Below are 23,916 nucleotides of genomic sequence, written 5' to 3'. Positions count from 1 at the left end.
CCTTTTCCCTCTTCAGAAACGCATACGCTCTGCAGCTGTCCAGTGGCATTTCTGATGTATCTGATTTGCTCCCAGCTTCTTGGCTGTGGGGAGGTGGATCTCGTGGCACTTTGTACTCTGCTGGTTTCCTCTGCTTGCTTTCAGTTTCATTCACCTTTCAAGGTTGGAAGGCAGCAGGCAGCTTGCAGGGACCATGTCCTCGCCTCCTTCACCTGATACCACAGCGTCCTAAGCCGGCTTCCACCTCTGTTATTAGGAGTGCTGGCGTAGGGGTGTAGACCTTTCACTTTTGATGCGTGGACTTTCCCACAACCCTCTCTTTTTGCCCTTGTCTTTCCCATGTACTCATTGGTCATCTGGTGTTTCCTTCCCTCATACGGGAAGGTCAGAATTCTTCAACATCCTTTATATCCCCATTCAACCTCGTCTTCCTCTGTGACTCAAGCAGCGGTTCTGTGCTGACGTGTCCAGATGCCCAGCGCTCACAGCAGACACGTTCAGAACTCCTGTTTCCAGCTACCTGCAGAGCGTCTCCCTGGGGACGTCTGCGTTTCCCAACCGGAGGCCACTGTTGTAACCCCTGTGTTTGCTCTTCTCCACTTTCCCATCTCACCCAGAGGCACTGTGATTCTACCCAAGTTAGACACCAAAAAGTCATCCTCTTGTCTGTTTGCTCTCCCACTGCCCCCATGACCAGTAGTGACTCCAGGCCCCCCCGCCCCCATCTCTGTCCTCTCCCTGCCACACTCTGGTTCCAAGTCTCCACCCCTTCCTCTTAGGATGTCAGTAGTCTCTCAACTGCTTTCTCTCCCATCCTCATAGAGCAGTAAGGCTTAGCTCTGTATAATAGAGCCCCTGCCTTCTTCTAAGTATTCAACGAGTTTGTATTTCTCATGGAGCAAAGACTCAAATTGTATAACTCAGCATTCAGCCACCCCCTCCCGACATGCACATCTGCCTCCTAGATGTGTGATCCTGAGTACTTTGTGAGTTTAGACCCTCCTTTTTCTTCGTGCAGTTCCATAAAAGTAGCGTAACGGGTTCTGCCTTACAGGATGGTTATGGGTGAAGCCCTATCTATAAAGTGCTCGAGCTGTGCTGAGCGCATCCTAGGAAGTGGGGGAGGTTGATGAGCAGAAAGAAGGCAGCGCCCTTCCATTTCAGCCTCCCCGCCTGGAGCCCGTGCCCCAGCAGAGTGGACCCCTAGTGTCTGTAAACATCTGCGCGCTCTGCCTGTTATCCCACAGCACAGTGTTTGTATGAGAGTTCGCGTGCGCTCTGCTTGCTAAAGGCTTGCTGAATAGATACGAGGAATAAATAAAATCAGTGTCCCTTAACGAGAAAGCGATTTAAGATACGAGCAGCCCCTTAAGAACTGCTGTTTGGCTAACCGAGTTTTGAGACAGTGAGATGTTTTATACTTGTAAGCTAAAATTCAAAAACTCCTTGGTCAGTTTTTTTTCCGTGTGTGCTTGGTTCAGTTCCAAGTGAACTACCTTCTGCATCATAACACACGGGAGTCCTGTGAAAGTGCACGTTCCTGGGGCTGCTCCAGACCCATGACTTCTGAGTCCCGGGAGCAGGGTCTGGGAATCTGCATTTTCATGTCACCCTCCCTGGATGACTCTTCTGCACGGAGAGTTTGTAACGGCCTCTAGGAGATCAAATGGGCAAAGAAACTCAGGTGACACAACCTCTTCTGTCTAGGAGACCAGGTGCAGAAAACTGCTCTTTAAGCCTTTTCTGTAATTTGTGATAAAGTCAGGTGGTTAATAGCATTTTGCAGAGACCTGCAAGAATGAAACAAGGGAAAATGCAAATGTGGAAGTAATTATATTTCAAGCCAGTGTGGGTGGTTTTTAAATCTTTAAAAAGGGGTATGGGCTGCAGGAGGCATTTTGGGGAGAAGCTGCTTTAGCAGATAAGGGTATATATGGGAGCAGGACCTGTATTCTTGCACAGAGGAATGTGGCCCAGGAGTGGGTGCTGTCTTTGAACAGGCTTTGAAGACTCCCAGTCAGTTACACAGGTTCTGAGTGGTCAGCGACAGCCCTGGCTCTGGCTTTCTTAAGCAAAATGGGAATTTGGGGGAAGGCTTTTGATGGGAGGCTGGAGCAGGGAATCTCCTCTCCAGAGGGCTTTGCAGCAGGAACCAAAGGAGAGTTTGGGCTTTGAAGCTGCCGTTGTGCTGAGTGTGACTTCTGACTGACCACGTTTTCCTCACGAGCCCGCCTCGATTGCTTTCTTAGGCTCTGGAGCTAAATTGCTTAGGTTCCAACCCTAGATCCCCCTCTTACTGGCCGGTTGATCTTTTCCTGACCCTCAGTTTACTCATCTATAAAATGGGGATGAAAACCATCCAATCTCTTAGGGTCGTGAGGATGAACCACTTAGAAAAGTATCTGGTCCAGAGTAAGTGCTGTAAGAGTTTGCCATTCTGCGGATGGATCTCTCCCTCCACTCGCGCATGTAGTCCCGTTTCTGTTGTTTTCCTTCAGATGGCTTCCTATCACATGTCGATCCTGCCAGCCACAGTTCTGCTGTCTCTTGACTCCTTAGGAATTTATTCCAGAGCTGACAAGGGATCTCTGAGATCTTGTTCTGGGGGTCCCCATCTGCAGATGGAGGGCCCAGGATAGATGGCGGGTGGGGTTTCCAGCACCCAGTTCTTGCTTTTCTTTCTTCCAGTGCTTTACCTTTTCATCGCACACTCGAGCCCATTACAACTTGGTGTGGCCTTGAACTCTTGATGAGGGCGCTGGAAGAGTCCCTCAATCCCTCTCGCCTTTCTTCCTGTGCTGGCTCTCACCTGAGATGCAGGGGCCATTCGGATTCTATTAGTGTAGTCAGTGAACTTCCTCCATAGTTGCTCCTAGCCTCTGCCCTCACAGCCCTCCTGCCTCTGGTCCCACCAGCATCTCCACTGGTGCTCGCCCAGGCTCATTCCCATCCATAATTTGCTGGGAATGAAGCAGTTACTACCGTGAGAAGTTTGATTGGATTGTGTTCCTAGGAAGACACTTTAGCATCATCACAGCCATCCTCTTCTTTCATCCTGATGTTCCCAATAGAAGGGGCCGCCGATTCTATCACAGTGCCCTGCATCCTCTGCTGGGTTAAGCTGGATACAGTCTCTGCAGTCAGAAGGGCCAGAGGCACTTTGTGGAAGTGGATGGGATGCGCTGGTCCGAGGACAGAGTCTCAGGATGTCGCAAATTGCAAAAACGTTTTAAGGTTCCAGAGTGATTCCTCCAACTTTACATGCTGGTACATGGGCCCTTTGAGTATGGAAAGTCTTTCTCCTGTAGCGGTGAAATGACATCATAGTTTAATTTCCTTTTAAGGTAACTTGTCCTCCCTTAATCCGGCCTCTGTGGCCATACCATGTGAGAGCCTCCTTTCTTCTCTGAATAGCTTTGTTGTGTGGTTGTCATTGTGATGATGGCGACGTTGTAGTTGTAAGATAGGTAATTCATTCACAAGGGCTGAAAATACATAAAGTATCTTTGGTCATATTGTCTCCCCCCACTCCTGTCCCTCAGGCCCTTTCTCAGCAGACACCCACTGAATTAGGGTTTTTCATTTCTTCCAGATTTATCTCGTGCACATGTAAGTATGTTATTTTCCCCTTTAAAGCAGATGGTAGCATACTAAATATACACAGTGTTCTGTGCCCTGCTTTTCTTTTACTCAAATATACATCTTTATGGATAAATATATAAAGAGGTTTCTCATTCTTTTTTATAGCAGCAGGATGGATATTCCATTATAGGAATGTACTGTAACTTATTCAAGTATGGCCCCATAGATGGAGGTTTAGACTTCCCAGTGGTTTTTGAGATGAAGGTTTTGGGTGAGAATGAATAAGTAGAATCCATGACTCGATGCAGCTGAAACAAAGTCAGAGATTGAGTATGGCCTTGTGTTGTTCATCGGACATTGTTCTATAAAATGATAAGGAATATTGCAGAGGCGCTCAGCGGAGTCTCTCTCCACATAGGTGGTTTTGGCCGTCCTAGAATAATCAAGAAGGAGCCTTGGCAGCATTTTAATGACTTATTTTGTAAGCTGCTGAGTCTCTAATCTTGGGAACTAATGGGTTATGTTTTAAAAAATTATTGTGAGTCCAGCCAGATATTTCTAGATTCATAAGATTGATAAAAGGAAATAAAAAATTAGTACTCATCATTCAGAAGAGGATTGGAAACGTTTCAGGTTCACAAATACTTTCCTGGATGATAAATACCCCACTTTTCCATCAGTTATTATTTAATAGATGCCTTCATGGGCCAGATTTGGGGGTGGAAGGAAGGCAGGACTGTAACTTTCTTGAGAACATGGTTGCTGACACATTTGTAGCTCCAAAGTGTTTGTTTAATTGAACGGAAAGCATGATCGAAGAATATTAAAAGTATGGTAAAGGCGGCCTTAGAAATATATGAATGTATATATTGTTATAGAAGTGTATATGTTAAAGATTAGTATGAACTAGCAGAACACTGGAAGATAGAAATAGTTCAGGAAGGAATAAGCTATAAAGTTCACTTTATGCTCCCTTTTGAAGTACTACTTTGACCTTGAAAATCTTTTTTGTACCTAAACAGAAATCTGGAAATACAAATGTATCTAGCAGATGAATTCAACCTGTTAGCAAAATTGCTGAGTAGCTAAGAAATATGCTCTATCCTTGTGTTTTTGTGAGTCTGAAGCTGAGGCTGTGCCTTGTGAATTGGGAATCAGCCTAGTGACCCGCTTCATTGGCCCCCCTGCAGAATCCAGCACCTTCTCGACAAGAAAAGTCACTTCCACATTTGAAGCTACTTGGAGAGTTTCTTTACCTTTTGTCTGTTTTGGATGTCTTCTTGTTTATTTGATGATTTCTTTGGCAAATAGGTTAAATATTGTCTGAGTCATATAATACAAGACAGAAATGCTTTCTTTCAGTCAACCGTGTTGGAAAATAATCTCTATAAACCTCCTTGTATTCTTGTAGCTTATGTATCCTTCAAATTATAGGAGAATTCAGTGAAAAGGAAGTTAGGATTGATAATCACAGTAATGACTTCTCTCTGAGAACAAATCAAAAGTGCAGCGTGACTCATGTTGATGATAATACGTATGTGGAAGTATCCACTGTCAGAGTGTTCAGGGCACTCTGTCTACACCAAAATAACGTTTTAGCGCTAAACTGGGTACCTGCCTTTATCAAATAATGTACTCTAGGAGCCAGCGTAGCTAAAATGGTTAGGACCTTTTGTGTTTGCTGGTATTGAGCTTCAGGAAGTTATGTTTTGAGGGGGAGACTATTCCAAATTCATCACGTGACGTGTGATGGAGTTTCTCCAGTGTTATTTTCGTCTTGATTGGCAGTGAAGAAACCAAAGCACAGCAGGATTAAGTGGTCAGAGCCAGGGAGTCATTCTATTAATAGAGCTCTTTATCTTTTGATTCTTAGTTCAGGAGTGTCTTCCCTGCAAGTGTGTTTTTAAAGAACTATTGATTCGGTGTAGAACTAGTCCTTCTTTTCACTAGTTTGCTGGGTTCTAAATTTACTCTCTCAGTAAGCAGCATTCCTTGGAACCTTTGCTCATATTCCATCCAGATCTCTTCTCTCTTTCAGAGTCTCTCAGCTGCGATACTGATTTATCACAGGCACCGTTATGATTATGAAACAGGAGGTGATACGTAGGCAGATCCCCACTAAAGAGACATTCCTGTATAGGTGATTTTTGTGTGAAATGGCGAAAGTACGCAGACTGCAAACTGAGTTCAGGATGAGTGACTTCCATCACAGGATAAACGAACACGTTCCCTAGGAAATTGTGCTTTGATGATCACTACTTATAACTAGTGTTACTGAGCCCTACTAGTTCCTTTCAACTGGAGCCTTTAACTTTCTTTGGTTGAAGGTTGACCTCTACTTGATGTTGGGTGAAGAAGTCTTGTTGCTTCTACCCCACAAGCTGGACCACTTTCCTTAATTTCAAAGCTGTTCTTAGGAAAGAAGGACGCTCGTTCCTTCTAGCCTTTCTGGCTTAGATGCCAATTGTCCCCAGATTCCTTCCTCTTCCTCCCATTTTCAGGGGGAAGTAGCTCTCCTTTCCAGACCCCCACTTCATGTGAATGCCTTGTACTCCTGCTACTTTACATTTCAGGCATTTGTATCTGTTGTAAGATACTGTCGGCTTTGTGCTTAACATTCAGAGGAATGTCTTCCTCCATCTCAGGGGTGCCCTGTATTTTCCTTCCTTCTTCTGTGTCTTTTTTGGTAAAACCTGTTTGCACCTGCTGTCTTGACTCCTTGCAGGCCTGCAGAGTCCGGCTCCAGAGTTCATTGTTGACGTTGAATCCATGGACATCTTCCCCGTGGGCTGGTGTGAAGCCAACTCCTACCCTCTGACCACACCGCACAAGACAGTCTGTAAGTATCGCTCTGCTCGGAGCCCAACTGGGTAACATCTGGGACTTGGGTGAATAAACAGGCAGTTTGGTAAAGATAGTTAGTGGAACCAGATTGTAAAAATCAAAAAAGGTTGTTGATTTCACACAGAGCACCAGTACTTTTGTCTCATTTATCCTTTAAATGTCCGCGTGAGATGAATATTCGGAAACATTTCCCTGGTTGACGAACTAAGTCACATGATGAGGCAGAGAGAGGATCTGGAATCTTCACTCCCCGTTTTGTGTACAATTCATGATCTTGATTAGAAAAAATTTCAGCTAAATACCATACGTTTGTACGATCATATCTGAGAAAGAACTGCTTTTCCTCATGAGGTTTACCCCAAAATAATCATAATTGGTCCCAGTAATTTACTGACATAGATATAAACACTTAACTACTCTGAGCACTAACTAAACCAGTGAGATTTCAACTGGACTTTGAAAAGTGCATCATATCTTCTGATCACAAAAATGCCAAATTAAAACAATATTAGTAATTAAACAGCACAGCATCACACACACACACACACACACACACACACACACACACACCACTTAAATACCTACAAGTGTGTGTTTTAACATATATTATTGTAGGTCATTTTCCTGAAAATGGTAACCATTTAAAAATCTTCAAGCCTAAACCATCTCGGCATTTATTACTCCCCCCTAATGGATAACAGAAGTATTATTTTAAAATGTGAGTCCTTAAAGTTAAGGGGCTTTAATTTTTGTGAAATATATTTCTAATGTTTTCTTTATTAATTGATATGCTAGCTGACTTCTTTGTAGCATCCTACCATAAGGTCCGCTTACGTAGGTGCTCAGAACTTTGCCATAAAGGGAGTTCCATCCCATAGTCGGCGTCCTGTTCCCTGATGTCAACAGATTCTGAAGGACACTTAGGAGACCTACTACATACTCATTACGAGTTGGATGGGGCACTATCCGTGTGAATCAAAGTAGGGGGCCCAGGTTATAGACAGAGGTGGATTTTAAGGGATTCTTCTGTACCCCATACTGCACACTGAATCTGATCCAATAACAGTGACATCACTGCCCCTCACTTTAAAATATTTCTAAAACTTTGAGCTTAGAATAATTATTTCAGTCTCAAGGGCATTCTTTTTCTTTTTCTTTTATTCTCACTTAAAATGACGCGGTTCCTTGGCCCTCAGTCTCCACAGCCACTGGGCAGGTTCTCCCCGGGTTCTCCGGGTTTGGGCCGGATCCCCTGTGCCTGGTTGTGCCTCAGACAGAAATCTATGCCCTGATCCTCGTCCTCCTTCCTTCGCATGGATTTGGGAGGCGACGAGCATTCTGAGTTTTGAGTTTTTCTGGATGAAATCCCACAGGGTTAAGATGAACATAATGATGTTTCCTTTCTGTTTCGCGCTTCGCTTCCCGGTCTGTCGTGTGTGGCTTCTCATCAAAACATCACGCACGTCAGGCATCTCAACCTAATTAGCAAAGACTGAGTTAGGCAAGTGAGTCTACACTCATTTTTCACTTTAGAGATCACAGAATTCATACTTTTTCGTAGTAATTACAGGCAGACCTCTTGTCACAGATACTGCGTTTTTTACAAATTGAAGGTTTGAGGCAACCCTGCATCGAGCAAGGCTATGACGCCCCTTTTCCGACAGCATTTGTTCACTTCGTGTCTCTGTGTCGCATTTTGGTAATTCTTGCAATATTTCTCACTTTTTCTGTGTTATTGTATTTGTTTTGGTGATCTGTGATCAGTGACCTTTGATGTTACTACTACGACTCACTGAACCTCAGATGATAGTTAGCATTTTTTAGCAATAAAGTATTTTTTTAATTAAGGTACGTACGTTGTTTTTTTAGACATAATGCTATTACACACTTAGTAGACTACAGTATAGCGTAAATGTAACTTTTATATTCACTGGGAAACGAAAACGTTCCTGTGACTCTTTTATTGTGATATTGACTCTGTTGGGGTGGTCCGGAACTGAACCCACCATATCTCTGAGGTCTGCCTGTACTGGCATTGGGTACTAAATAAAATCAAGAATAGATGAAATTTGAGTCACTATTTCTCTTATTTATTTTTGTTTTCGTCTTATTTCTCACACATACATTTTACTTTGAAGAGGCAAAGTCTAAATGAATCTGCCAAACTCTGACAGCTTTAGAAGTTCTGTTAGAATTAATTTTTGCTCATGTTGGAAGACGCAGGCTTATCTATGCCCAGATTTATATATGCCAGAAACTCTGGTCTGTCTTTGTGAAGGTGACTCTAACCAGTTATAAATATAAACTGGAAATGTTCTTAACCCCAAGTTGATTATTGGCTGGTTTATGTCACTATTTGACAGACGTATATGTTTGCTAGGCACCAACCCTCCTTTTAATGATAAAACATTGTCGTTTCTAAATACGCCTCTAATCCTAATTTGGGAGCACGCTGCTATGGTAAAATGTTTTGACTTATCACATTTTCTGCGGGGAAAAAAGTCATCTGGGTCATCACGCTTATACCAATCCATCTTACCGCTGTGTTCCTGGGAGGTCTGATGTGTGTGCTCTCTTTCTTTTTATTAGAAGCACATTTTAGAATAAAGTAGCCAGTGTAGTGATAAAGTTAGATGTACTAAATCCTATTTAGAGTTCATTTCTGAAAAGTCAAAGTCTATTTTATGCTAGAAGAAATTAAGATAAAATTGTGGCCTGAAGGAAATAACTTTTCAGTTTTTAAATTGTTACTTTAAAACAGACAGTTCTATACCTACCGAGCCATTTTAAAAAATGCTTCTTCCTAGCTAGCTATCAAAGCTGCTTTTCTTTTTTTCCCTTTTTGCCTGTTTTACAGCACAAAAGAAGAGAAAGATTGCAGTTGTGCAACCAGAAAAACAGTAAGTTTATTTTTTCACAAAAGCTCCGTGGTAAACTCTGAAGTGTCTTTCAAGAGGATGGGAAACAGGGCTGTTTTCGTTAGGGAGCTAGTCAACACCTAGCACAGTAGTAGAGGGGACAGTAACACGTAGCGCCTGTTATTTATTGTGCATCTATTATGTGCAGGACACAGGTCTTGCTTCTAAAGCAGTTTCTTCTCCAGATCGTAACTTCTTACTTTCCTCCCAGCTCAGCCGACCTGAAGGATGCCCAGTGTCCAGCATTGCTGGTAAAGGCACTCTGTACCCATGGTTCTTAATGCCCCCAGGGGCCCTACAGAGCTGCCCGTCCAGCCCTTGGCTCTGCCCGCTCCCAGCCCAGTGAGCTGGAGCCGGTTGTTTTATTTCTCCTCATCTCAATGCCCTCCTCTATAAAATACCCATTTCTCAGGTGTTTTCGGAAGATTAAATTAGATTCTACGTGAAAATGTGTGGGCCCTCCGTTGCTGAATAAATGTAGGTTATGCCACGTTTCTATTGTAATTTTATGAGGAAGGAGGGTGTTTGACAGCCTGTGGACAGGCCAGCTGTATATTTTTTGGAAAATCGTCACTGTTGGTAACATTCTTATATGTTGGAAAAAGTCTGGAATATACTACGATGCACATCCCTTACCAAGTCATTATGTTTTCTTAGTAGACTGTTGGAAAGGGAATTGAAAACAGCATTTTTTTTTTCATGTACCTGAATTGAAACTTAAATAAAATGAAATTGAATAATAACTGCATGGTTATTTGATGCAAATAACAGTTTTCTGGGTATTCTTTTTACATTTCTAACAGTGTTTCAGGTTAATCATCTCACTCCAGTTTTATCTGGATAACATTGAAATAGAGAGGAAAAACTAAACTAACAGTCACGTCATGGAGGCCAAATCTGAATTCATGACTCCTCAATTTGCAGTCGGTGGATCAGTGGTTTTCACCCTTTACTCGCATCTGTCACTAGACAGCTCGTTAAAACACAAGTTGCTGGGCCCCGTCTGCAGAATTTCTGACTCAGGATGTCTGTGGTGGGGCCTGAGCATCTCCAGGTGTAACAGGTTCCCAGGTGATGCTGATCTGACAGCTGGGGGACCCCACTTTGGGAACCAGCACCATAGATGACCCCACTAAGATCTCTCGTTACCGTTTACTTGGAGTTTATGTAGTTTTCCAGCTCTGCAGTTTCTACACAGCCAACCTGTACATCCCCGGGAAAGCCAAGTTGCCTCTTTTCCCCTAAGGTGACAGTTTTTATATTTGTTCAGCAACTTTTTACTGAACAACAGCACAGACTTCTGTCATAGACTCATAAACCTACTTCACATTTTAAGAATCATCACTTCTTAGATTTTCTTTGGAGATTTTGTTTTCAGTGCGGCCGTGGCCCACACAAGCATGAACGCCAGAAGTCAAAAGTCAGCAGAAAGTCATTGATGAGAAGTCTGACTTTAATTAAAGTCAATGCAAGCTGACTTTCTACGTGTCCTAAATATAATTAAGGACATTATTATAATTCAGTAACAAGCGACAAGCCCAGGAGTGACCTAGAGGAATCTCAGTATCAGTGATGACCCCTCCAGGGGCTGGAGACCCATAGGCTTCTTGGAATTATTGCAAGACTTGCCCGCAAAGATCTTACCTGTTGTTGTACATGCACACGTTGTATCTGACCACATTCTTAGCTTAGATTTCTCTAATAGTTGCTTTAAGTTATGAAAAGACTTTGGAAGGTACCAGTTTCTTCTAAAGCGTGAAACCCATGGGAGTTTTTTCTTTATCCACAGATCATCGTCCACAGTGCCTGTTGAGAAAATACCTCACGACCTTTGTTTATTCCCTCACCTGGACACCACAGGTAAACGAGCTACTTAGGATGCCCTGACGCGTCCCAGTATGTCGCTGTGACTGGAGACATGGATATATTTTTAGGTCAACGTGAGAATACTCAACTTTGAGCCAACTGGCTTTTTTTCTTGCTGCTTATTTACAGATACCTACTCTTTAAAAAAAAAATTCTAAGCTAAATTCCTGGGGCCTCTTCTTTTCTGCTTCTTGGTCAGTAGCTCTAGACGCTTCCCTTGGTCTGAGGAAAAGGGTCTGTGTGTTACTTGGAAATTACGAGCCCGGTTAGGACTGTGTATCATGAATAATCATGTGGAAAAAGAAGGAGTTGAAAATATCGTTATCAGGCATTTCTTTTTGGACATTTTATGCCAGTTGCACTTGCATGTTTACACTAGTGGTTAATCCTTAAGTCCCTGTGAGCTTTTGAATTGTTCCCTAAAACCCTCTGTTTGAATAGCTGGTTGGGAACAGTATATGTGTTTTAATGTATAAAGTCCTGCGTCTTACAATAACCTTTAAAAACACAGATGTGAATTACCCTTTGACCACAAATCTGATTATAGACATCTTTGTACATTAAGTCATATATTTGATTAAGAATTCTATTTTCCAGCCAAAACGAAGCCTGTTCTGAATTCCAGCATTAAAACCTATATACCGTGGAAGAATCCTATTAGGCAAAGGTTTCTTTGTAGGAAAGAGAGCAGTTTTGTGAGTAGACTTACTAAGGTTGTTTTTTCCTAAAGGTCTGGGCAGAGTAATCCTATCCCCAAATTTCCATGTAAATGCAGCTATGGACATTTTTTTTTTCCTGTTGTATAAAATTCAAACTTCAGAATGGTTTTAAAGGAACCATGTCATCTTTCAGAGTTGGTAATTGTTATGTAACTCCTTTTTTTTTTTTTTTTTTCCGGTATGTGGGCCTCTCACTGTTGTGGCCTCTCCCGTTGTGGAGCACAGGCTCCGGACACGCAGGCTCAGCGGCCATGGCTCACGGGCCCAGCCGCTCCGCGGCATGTGGGATCTTCCCGGACCGGGACACGAACCCGTGTCCCCTGTATCGGCAGGCGGACTCTCAACCACTGTGCCACCAGGGAAGCCCCTACTCCTTCTGTTTTATACCCAGAAAAGTAACATGTCTCCCTCGTTACCCGTTGGTTCTCAGTTGAAGTCCTGTGAGAACAAAGCTTCCCAGACTGTCAAATCACCATCCCAAATGAATAACAAGTTTTTATACAGAAAGAAAGTTTTCATGCTGTTAGTGCAGCTTGACTTGGAACAGTGGCAGGAGAAGATGAGCCTCAGCTGGCTGTGTGACCGCAGTCCGTGTGTGTCGACATCAGGACGCGTCCCAGTGATGACAGCGATACCTCACCATTTAGTTGTTCTGCTTTTTCCCCGTGGCAGCTTGAGACACAATGAGATCAGCACGTTGCCCTTTTGCTTTATAGGTAGGAAGGCTAATGAGGAAGATGCAGAGTTAAGCCCCTGGGAGGCGCATTTCACATCCATGGACTGGCAAAATGAGGAAGCTTGACCATACCTAGGGTTGGCCTGGGTGTGGGGCAAAGAGTAACGGATACACACTATTATATACAAATAGATAACCAACAAGCCCCTACTGTATAGCACAGGGAACTCTACTCAGTATTTGGTAATAACATATAAGGGAAAAGAATCTGAGAAAGAATATAGATATATACATATATATGTATGACTGAATCATTGTGTTGTATACCCGAAACTAACACAACATTGTAAATCAACACTACTTCAGTTGAAAAAAACAAACAGGAACTGGGCAGTGCTTATTCGAGTGTAATTTGGGTCCCTGTGGTGAAGAGCTTGGCCGCTTCTAGTAAAAGAGGGTACACAGACCCGGTGGCTGAGCGGCTCCACCCCATGTTGTAGACCTGGAAGAATCTCTTGTCCGTAAGCAGAGTGGATTTTCACAGTTGTGTTCATTAAGGCACCATAGGTAATATTTAAAAAGTAGAAACAACTAAATGTCCATCAGTAAGAGAATAGAAAATTCAGTTGTGTTATATTCACACAGTGGAAAGTGAATGAATTAGTGAATTGTGAATGAATGAATTGTGTAGTGAATTTCACTACACAAAGTGAAAAGAGTGAATTTTCTGCGTATGCATTCACCCGTTTGGGTGGATCTCAGAAACCTCATGTTGAACTGACAAAATGTTGCAGAAAACCTGTATGGAGTATTTTAAAAATAACCTAAGTATCCTGAATTGCTTGTGGATACACATATATGTTGTGTGGTAAAGTTTCTAGACTCTCGTGGGAATGGTAAATGCCAGCTTCAGGGTAGCGGGTTCTTTCTGGGGGGTTGGGTGCGGGATTTCCTGAGGTAGGTTAGGGGAACTTAGCTGTGTAACTGGTGTTTTTCTCTTTAAGCTACGTTGGAGGATACCTTAATTGTCATTGTCTTATTTTCTGTGTTTTGTGTGTGTGTTTTGAATCCTGCATAATAAACAGAAGGTTCATTTATATGGTAGAAAAAATAATCAGGATTCCTAAGATATTACTGTGGATGTAAAACGTTCTGATATGAAGACACAGTGCACCTCTGGGTAGTTTTGCCAACGCAGTGAGTTAAGCAGGTTTCTCCGGTCCGAAAGCATCAGCTGTGTTTCTCTTCCCTGCAGGTACCGTCAACGGGAAGTACTGCTGTCCTCAGCTTTTCATCAACCACAGGTGTTTCTCGGGCCCCTACCTCAACAAGGGGAGGATCGCAGAGCTGCCTCAGTCGGTGGGACCAGGCAAATGTGTGCTGGTCCTTAAAGAGGTAAAGCACAGCCACGGGGGACTGGTTTTCACGGGGTGGTGGCCACGTGGGCACAATTCCTGAAGAAGGGGGTCATAGGAATTTGAGTCCATTCAGGCAACATGTACCATGACATGCACCTCTTTCCTCTCAATCCTGCGAGCTGGAGGCTGGTGGTACAAAGATAGAAATGGCGTTCCTGCCCCGGAAACGCTCCCTGTCTAGTGGGAGGGATGCGCCTTCCCTGCTCTACATTTGAGTAAAGTCTTTTGTGAATCATCGCTTTTTTGTTTAAAAAGATGGCCTATTTTGAGCCTTTGTGTAGGTACATTCCTGTTTGTTGTGACAAAAAAGCAGCCCCGAAACATCAAACTATACCATGATGAGCGTGTTTTAATTCCCTGGGCACAACGATCCAGTTATCCATTTATCCGTCCATTTATCCATTGAACAAATGTGTGTTCGGCAACTTCTGGGAGCCAGGCACGGCATCAAGTACCAGGTCAAGAAATGAACACCCCCTGCCCTCTGCCCATTTGGGTTTCACGGTCCTCTTGGGGAGATGACATAATTCTAAGTGAGACGTACAGTCGGGTGAAGGCTCGGTGGAGACCAGAGCGTGTGGTCTGGGCGCAGGGGGGGATGTGACGGATCTCTGGATGTGACACTTGATCTGAAGGAGGCAAAGTGATGGCGCCTTGAGTGCACAGCACAGATAGGGTAGCACCGGTGGAGTTCAGGGTGGTCACGTGTGGCTGGAGGATAGCATTGGTCCTTACGTATAGGTGTAAAATTCACTGGTATAAAAGAGTATGTTATGTTTTGAAAAGAGAAAATGAGAAATCTGGCTGGCCTTCTGCCTCAGCAGGAGGCAGGATGGAGGAGAGGGTCTGCCTGGGAACGGCTTCCCTGGCATCCTGAGGGATATGGGGCTGAAGCTGTGGGTGACTGGAGCCTCCAAGTGACACCGCGCCCGTGCAGTTCCCGCCTTGCGAGAGCCCCTGTGAGATTTCACATTTCATTTCGCCCAAAGAGGATGAGATCATTGCAGCAAAGCCAGAATGCGTTTACCTTTTCAGGCCATCAACAGTATTCGCAGTTAAAGACTTTCTCATATTTCAGAAAAAAATCTGTCTTAGAGAAAAAATTGGGGTTACAGTTGAGAAGCAACCCTGTAAGAAAGGGACCAGGCTACTGCTGTTGTTATTTGCTCAGGCAAATTTGACGTAGAAGAGGCATAGCAGGTGCTTCCTGCCCGTCCTGAGCTCTCAGTCGTGGGAGGGACGGACAAGCCAGTAGCATCTTCAGGGCAGTCAGTATCTCAGGGTGGGCTCAGGGGTTTGGAGATCTCGGGGTCTTCCTGCACGGCCTGTGGGGTGGGGAGAGGCGGCAGCCTGCTCCAGGGGACGGAAAAGCATCCGGGAAGCCTGGAGCATTGGTGGGATCACGGGAAGGAAAACAGGAAGGAACGCTTGCAACGCCTGAAATATGACGACCGTAGGGACAGGCGTGGAAAGTGCAGAGATTCAAATCCAGAGTCTCCTGCGGGCCAGGACCCCGTCCTGGGCGCTTTGCCTGTGTCCTTATTTAGACTTGCTTTTCTTGAGATCTGTCACCTTCATGCTTTACGTTCTGAAATCAAACAGTGCAAGGTGGGCGCCCAGCCTGAGTGGCGAGTGGATCCCACTGATGAGAAGTTAAAGGGAGATGGTGGCCGAGGAGGGGGTGGGGCAGCCCCTCTCGAAGGCCATCGGGGATGCTGGGGAGTGAGCTCCAGCCAGCAGCCAAGCCATGGTGTACGGCCCCAGCTTGGCCCATAATATTTATTCTTTCCATCTGACTGTTTACAGGGTAGGCAGGCGACGAGGAACCCTCCCCTGCAGGGTGAGCCCAGAGACGTCGTCCTTTGTAAAGAACACGAAAACCCCACATAAATAAGGGTCACTTCTTTTTTCTTTTTTCTTTTTTAAACATCTTTATTGGAGTATAATTGCTTTACAATGATGTGTTAGTTTCTGCTTTATAACAAAGTGAATCAGTTATATGTATACATATGTCCCCATATCTCTTCCCTCTTGCGTCTCCCTCCCTCCCTCCCACTCTCCCTATCCCACGTAGGGTCACTTCTTTTTTTTTTTTTTTTGCCATACGCGGACCTCTCACTGTTGTGGCATCTCCCGTTGCGGAGCACAGGCTCTGGACGTGCAGGCTCAGCGGCCATGGCTCACGGGCCCAGCCGCTCTGCGGCATGTGGGATCTTCCCGGACCGGGGCATGAACCCGTGTCCCCTGCATCGGCAGGCGGACTCTCAACCACTGCGCTACCAGGGAAGCCCGGGTCACTTCTTTTAAACTCACCTTCCAGCCCCAGATATAAGACTGAATTACCAAGGTAGAACTCTTTATCTGTTGTCACCTCTTTTGTTGCTGTAGGATGAAAGGGGAAGGTATCAGCAATTCTATTTACACATCCCTAACACGCACACTGAGAGAGAGAATTTGCTCAGTTAGCGCAGTGAACTCTGGATCACTCGTATTCTTTCTGGGAACCGATAAGTACAGAAATCAAAATATCCAACAATCCAAAATGATTAACGGTTAATCCAAAGTTTGCTTCAAGGATGGCAAGTATAATTAATTTCTAAATGACTCAGGACCCCCCCATTGTTAACGTCTGTCCTTTGTATCATGCTGTTAGAATACAACGCCGAGCACGTCGCAGATACCCAGTGAACGCACGCGGGTGAACACACACTGAGTTCTGCACTGCCTGACCGTTCTCTCTTCTTGGTGCCATTTCTCACCACGCTACTCACTGGGTCAGCCTCTGATTTCCCAGTTCCTTTTAGGTTTGCTGCCTTTACTCCCTCGGGCTGGGAAATCAGCTAACAAATTTAAGTCAACTTCTATCCATCGACTAAACTTTATTTATTGAGCGCCTACTCGCCATAGAGCCCTTGAATAGAACCGTTGAGGGTGTTCAGCTGCAGCAGAGGTTATTTCCAGGTAGGGAAGGTTAAGGAAGGCCCAGTGAGATCTTCCCAGGAGTCAGCTCAGCAAGCTCGATGCCCAGAGGCCCTTCTTAGTGCCAGGGCCGCTGCCTCGGAGAGTGGAGGCTGCTGGAACACTACCCCTAGACAAGTGAGCGCTCACTGTGCATTTAAGTCGGCACAGACCACAGGTCCCGCAGATGGTAGATTTGGTCTAAGAAGAAACCAAGCCCAGGTTACATGTAGGGATATCTGTCGCTGTATAAAATATAGCCCCTAGACCTAATGGACTCTCTTGAGTTCCCCCAGTGCTTTCAGCCCTTGAGGGCAACCTTGCCATGACTGTATCACCTGCCTGAATTTGTGCCTGGTTTTGTTGCCAGTGATCAGAATAGGACGGGGAAGCTCACAAAAACCTGGTGAATGGATGCGCTTGTGTAAAGTCCCCACAAGACCGTTTCACACCCACGTCCCAGTGGTTCCAGTGAGGTCCTTGGCCACCTGCGGACCCTGTTAACAGACACAGTGGCCTTAGGGTCAGTCTCTCTTTGGGGCTTGGCTAGTTTACTACATAATTTTTTTAGAATTCAGCAGTAGTTAGCCCTGATCAATCCTCTGATAGGTCCCAGCAATCAAGTTTAAAAGCTAGGCCAGAGGGACCTCCCTGGTGGCGCAGTGGTTGAGAGTCCACCTGCCGATGCAGGGGACACGGGTTCATGCCCCAGTCCGGGAGGATCCCACATGCGCGAGCGGCTGGGCCCGTGAGCCATGGCCGCTGAGCCTGCGTGTCCGGAGCCTGTGCTCCGCAACCAAAAAAAAAAAAAAAAAAGCTAGACCAGAGCGGTTTTCTGATGACAGGAACTAGTTTTTTGCTGATGTTCAGAAAATGCATGAGGCAGGAAAGAAAGAAAGGAAGAAAGCAAGCACTTCAGTTCCGTGAGTGCAAGAAAAATGTAAGTCCCACCAAGCCAGTCTTCATGCTAATACTCCTGCTTCAGCCCAGGACCTGGGCATGGTTTCCAATTGCGTTTCACTTACAGAGAATGAGAGCATTAGAGCAAAGACAGAGCACGTTCGCTTCTTCAGGCCATCAGGGGTGTTAGTAGTTAAACGTTTTTCTGTCTTTGGAAGATGTAGAGTGATGGCTGTTTTCCCTCTGTCTGGTTCTTGGAGAAATACACGAGGTCTGTGGGCATGGGTGTGGAGCCGGCCTTTGGAGAGGGGTCCCGAGGGGTCCTGAGTGCTGAGAGGGCGGTGGACCAGAGGGGAGGAAGTTTCTGGCAAACGGGAGGCTGAACGCCTGTTCACTTTCTGGGCAGTGAGCGTCCTGAGCTTGAGTAGGGTTGAGGACGTAGGGACCTCGATTCCAGAAGGAGGGCGGTGGAGGGGGCGCAGGCAACCTCTAAGATCAGGAGCCCAGTCAGGTCCAGTCACCTCGAACAAGGGGCTCCCAGCGAGTAGCCTGGAGGGGAGGGGGCAGGTCGAGCCCATCCACAGCCCTTCAGGTCCCCGGGGCGTTTTGTGGGACCCCCGGGTGCAGTCACAGGGAGAGTGGGCCCTGTGACGACAGACAGGAAGTGATGGTGTTTGTCATAAATGAAACTCGCAAGATCAGGATGGTCGTCGCCAGCCAGGACTGTCCTTTTCTATCCCCAGTACTTTCCCATGCACTCCTGCCCCAGTAACGCCAGGGTCTCCCCAAGTCAAATAAACTGCAGGTCCCTGGGGGCCCTCGGTGAACTTGGGAGGTTTTGCATCCCAAGCGCCCCACACCTCTGAGATCATCAGCATCGTGGGATGGAGTCTTGTCGTCCATTCGCAGAGGCATTCAAAGAACTTCTGCTTCATGCTTTATATGCAAGCTCGTGAGTGGCCAGGTCTGCGGTATTGACTTTGTCTACAGTGCAGTAAGGCAGGCGTTGTGTGCCTGTGTCGGTGTGTGAGAGAGAGCGAGCTGTTGAGCACAGGAGGAAAAGGTGGTGGGGGGCATCTGATGTATTCACTCCTGTCCATGTGTACTGCGATGGAAAGTTCAGCTTCTAATGCAGACACACAATGAGATGGGAGAACACCGACCGCGTCCTACTGGCAGAAATGGCTCTGAAAACGCCCACTCAGGAAGAATGGGAGTCTGTGTTTTCATAGCAACTCTGAAGGCCATAGGTTTGAAGGCAGCCTGCCAGGATAAAATCCCACGTGCCTTACAGAGATTTGGGAGGAGCCCAGGGTTTTTCTTAAACATTATTTGGTTTAAATTATTTGCGGTGTGTAACCTCTGTTTTTAGCAAAAAAGAGAAATGTATCATTTTCGGTGGGGAGTCGATAGGAGTCCTTTTTCCCATTTTCCACATCACCTTCCGATGCGTGAAGCTACAGGTGTTAACAGAATTGCTCCTCAGCAGCAGGGGTGACCTGTGTTTCACTTGCTGCCTTTGGGCAGCAGGGTTTCAGCCGTTTAAGAAATGAACATTTATAGAGGGAAAATCGACAGGTTGTGCCTTTTCTGTGGAAAAGCAAAAATATGGCACTGGATTTTTATTGCCTTTTCTTTCTGATGTGGAACTTAGGAGAAAGCAACACGGGTCCTGGACACTCAGGAAACTTTCTGGATCCATGAGCCTCCCTGGTTGCTTCTTTCCCTCTAGCGCAACTGTCTGCCCCACTTAGTGGAGATCGCCAGGCTTGGGACCTCTGATTCACCCTGACACTGAGGGACCAGTCTGAATACGATGGGCTAGATGGATAAGATAAAATAAGTGAGGCTAGACACAGCTTCAGCTCCACCAAAGGGGGAAAGTTGTTCCTGATTCGTAAAATACAGAGACACACATATGCACGTATCCACCCTACACTATCCTCCCCTCACTCCACCCACCTACCCACCTACCCATCCATCCACCATCTGTCTATATCTATCTTTCTATCATTTATCTCTATGTATCATATTCATCCATTCATCTCTCCATCATCTTTCATCTTTCTATCTATTAATCGTTATCTATCTATCTATATCTAGTGTACCTAAAAGAGTCACTTTGGTACTCTTCATCACAATCTGGTCCAGGGATGCAAAGGTATAGACATGACCCATTGAGCCTTCTTGGGTTTTTAAGAGAGTAGGTTGTGATTAGTGTAACTTTGCAAACAGTGACTGCAGAAATGACTAAGAGCCCTGAGTACTGGTTTGATGATGCCAGAGTTTGGGGTAACTAATCGGGTTGCCACCAGGGCACAAAGGAGCCAGGCACGTTCACCTTTATTGAGTAAGATTTTTCTCTCCCTCAATCTGCTTCTGTGGTCTGAATAGCTCTTTAGCCTCAGAAAGTGCAGAGGTCAGTGGTGTGGGGACTGCTGGGTGTATGCGTATTGTTTTTTGTCCATCCGCACCTTCCCAGGGTCTTTCATTCAGTTATCTGACACTCAGCAGCTATTACTGTGCGTGGTCACATCAGATACACTCCAGCTCTGGGAAGCCAGCAGAGAATGAAACGTCATCCATCCGTCCATCCCATTCATCCATTTAGTCGGTTCCTAAGCAATTCCTGGGTCATAAGCGTGTGCTGGTGGGCGCTGTGCCGGAAGCTGGGGAGTCAAGGTGAGCAGGAGATGTGCCCCCCAGGTGAGTTGACAGTCCCCGCTGCAGAGCCTCACGGGGGAGGACTTAGGCATTTCAGGTTATACTGGAAAGAGGAAGAGTCTTGCCTAAGTGACATCCAATTAAGTCAGTCAACAAAATCAGAGATGCAGACGTGCCTCTGGACAGTGTTCTCCGGTGTTCTTGTTGCTGTTGTTTTAAACTTATGCTGAACATGAACCCATTGAGAACAGTGTACCAAGCCTGTGGGTGGTATAAACTATAGCACGTACATAATGTATGATTCAGGAATTAGCTTGACAGTGTCCAGAAGGTTGGCAAAAAAAGTACAAAGTTTTTTTTTGTTGTGAAGGTTTTATGATTTGCCTGTAAAGATGATGAGATACTTTTGCTGAAATTTCTTATTGTACTGTAGGGTAGGATTCTGTAACAAGGAAATCAGTGGCAAATGCTACCTCCTGGGCCTCCGTTGACATAGAACATATGGTACCAGATAAATTCTTGGAGTGAATCAATCATTAAGTTTTAGATGTACAGAATAATTTGATCCAGTATCAGTGCCCATCTTGAAATTCATTGAACAAATTCCAAAAAAGTCTTGATCGAGCGCCTCCTATTGCCAGGCATGGTTCTAGCTACTATGAATAAAGCAACAAACAAAATGTAGTCCCTGATTTCTCATCAGGAGGGCAGGCTGGTGAGGCTCCCTTCCTAAGGTTTGCACACAGCTACCTTCTTGCTGTGTCCCCGCATCTGAGAGGGAGGGCAAGCTCTCTGGTCTCTGCTCACAAGGGCACCCCGTCATGGAGGATCCATCCTCAGGACCTCATCTAAACGTAACCACCCAAAGCCCCACCCCCAGTACTATCACATGGGGGAGGGTAGCGCTTCAACGTAGCAATTTGGCGGGACATACTCAGTCCGTAGCAGAAGGGAAAACCACAGGTGGAAAAGAATACTCTGGAAAATAGTCTAGAGTTTAAGGGCATTTTGCTGCTGACGGATCATGAGCTCAGAGGGCATCGTGGGTGGGTTTGGGAAGCCGTGAGGAGCTTGAGGTTGGGGCAGACAAGGGGGAAGCGCAGAGCCGTATGGGAGTGGGATTCTGGGCAGAAGGAAAGTTCTAAGAGTGTTGCGTTTCTGGTGACCAAGCTGAAGGAAGGTACAGGGTATGATGGGATTCTCCTGTTCGTCTTCCAGGGGGAAGTGGATAATTCCTGAAAATATAGGCTTCTTCAGAGAGTGGTCTTTTAATCAAATTGAAGTGATAAAGTAGGGAGTACTTTGGTGCCGGGGGAGGGGGGCTGCCTACCAGGGAAGCACTGGGCTCCCCGACCTTGCCTTTGAGCCTGGGGCGGGGGGAAGGGCCTGCTCTCCGGGTGGTGGGTTGTCCAGGGGAGGTGAGCCTTCCGTTAAGAATCGAAACGAAGGTAGAGGGCAGTTTCAGCCCAAGCAATAGAGTCCACCTGGGAAAGCACGTCAGATTATTACTGTTCTTATTACAATTTTTGTAACTAATAACCAAAGGAGAGATGAGCATAGTGATTATTAGGTAATATTTGGGGGTATATTAGATGCAGCAGTTGCATTAATTTTGGGGACGTGCCCAGAGCAGTCAGTGATTCAGGAGACTGAATGAAAACACCTACGTTTAAGGGTAAATAACTTGGAAAAGTCTTGTTTTCTTTTCCAAGCTTGTTTCGTGCTTTCCTCTGACTTCTTAGAAGGTTACGTTTGCGCTGCAGAGAAGGAAAGACCCTGCTGCTTCCTCTTTGCTCTTACGAGAACATCTTCCTTTCTTTTCAGTTTTTGGTGGCGTTTACTTTTGTGAGCGTTTAAGAAGTGCTGCGTACTCCATTGATAACACTGTGGACCTCTGGGGGGTGTAGGATAAATGTGACTTCACTCTGGGAAAAGAAGCACAGCTGCTACAGTTCGTTTGAAACCCAAACTCCTTCTTTGGGTTTGGAGACGTGTTTTAATTAATATTCTCCATTTAAATCTCGTTACAAAAATAAAACTCTTCTTGTCTGTCTGCTCTGCAACTCGCCGGGCCTCTCATTGTATCGACAGCCCAGGTGCTCACATCAGAGTCTTGTCTCATTTTGGTCCTCTCGCACTTTATGTATCCCATCCACCTGGCGAAGCCCTACTGATGGAGTAATGGCTGGTTAGGCAAGAGAAATTTTTTATCATTTTATTATTTTAAAAAACCCATTCATAAAATTATCTCCATTTCACCTGATTTTGAAATTGAAAGAAATCATCTTTGAGGCCCGTGAGGGCCTTTGGTGGTCCCGATTTCTATAAAAAGCTAATTATTGTAACTGTGGCTCTTGGATAGACTGCAGAGCAGAAAGGTCTGCTGTAACAGTGAACATGTTGAGGGGGGCTCCTTTGTATCCAGATCCTTCTTCTGACTTCGCCAGAGAGAGAATATCCTCCTTCCTGTTTCCCTGTGGGCCAGTCTCTCTCTAAATGTTTGCCCTGAAGAGACATCTCCCGCCCTGGCCACTAGAACTCAACAGATGACAGACCTTTGAGGTCGGGAGCCTGTCTTCTTTCCATTAAGTTAGCCCAGCCTGAGCTGTGGGAGCTTATATTTGCGTTCTGAAGTGTTTTCTAATCTTAACACTCAGAGAACTAATTTTCCTATTAAGTGGTTTCCTGCACTTTCAACACTGTTATAACTTTAATCATAGGATATAGTTGAGGTTGGAAACGATCTTAGTTACTTTCGGTGTTCGGGGAGAAGTTTTCATGATAGTGCATGTGGAAGGAAATAACAGAATTCCGTGATTTCACGAAGTGAACAGAAAAACATCCCATCGATTTACGGAATCCTTTGAGTGCCGACCTTGTACCTGAAAGGGCAGGGGCGAGAGAAGGAGACACGCATTCACTGAGGGGCTCCCGGGTACCAGACGCGTGGCGCTATTTGCTTCTTCCCCTGCCGACACCACCTACGCTCTGTTCTATTTGTCTCTTCCTCCCTCTGAGGACCCTTCTCTCTTCTCCTGTAACTGACTCACTCACCGTTTTCTGAGCAAACTTTTGCGCCTGATGGAGCAGAGGTAGGAGAACAAGAGGCGCAGCAGGACGGGGCCGTGGAATGCACCATCGGAGTCCTCGGAGGTTCAGAGAGATGGGAGCGCAATCTGGATTTGAGAATTAGGTCATCGGTGCCCTTCAGTTTCGTGTACTGCTTGGAGAAGAAGCCAGATTTGGGTGGGTTGAGAATTGGAGATGAAGAATTTAAAAGTATAGACTTTTTTTTTTTTTTTTTTTTTTTTGAGAAGTTGGGTTCTGGAGAAGAGGCAGTAGCAAGAAAGTCAGGAGCTTCTAAGGAGAGT

The 23,916-nt window shown here is 45.4% G+C and overlaps 1 protein-coding gene across 5 annotated transcripts in view; it reads left to right on the top strand.

Annotated features, from left to right (window-relative positions):
• Window positions 1–23,916, top strand: part of SFMBT2 (Scm like with four mbt domains 2) — a 202,682-nt gene that overhangs the window by 153,936 nt on the left and 24,830 nt on the right. For all 5 annotated transcript variants that reach the window (XM_060006013.1, XM_060006010.1, XM_060006012.1 and 2 more), the window contains 4 exons: window positions 6,308–6,421; window positions 9,284–9,326; window positions 11,134–11,204; window positions 13,861–14,000. In XM_060006013.1, the coding sequence (XP_059861996.1) occupies window positions 6,308–6,421; window positions 9,284–9,326; window positions 11,134–11,204; window positions 13,861–14,000 (368 nt within the window). The remainder of the gene's footprint in view (window positions 1–6,307; window positions 6,422–9,283; window positions 9,327–11,133; window positions 11,205–13,860; window positions 14,001–23,916) is intronic.

This window comes from Delphinus delphis, chromosome 2 (assembly GCF_949987515.2).
Source record: "Delphinus delphis chromosome 2, mDelDel1.2, whole genome shotgun sequence".
Classification (NCBI taxonomy): domain Eukaryota; kingdom Metazoa; phylum Chordata; class Mammalia; order Artiodactyla; family Delphinidae; genus Delphinus; species Delphinus delphis.
The sequence above is the reverse complement of the archived record's forward strand: the minus strand, read 5'-3'. Positions and strand labels throughout refer to the sequence as shown.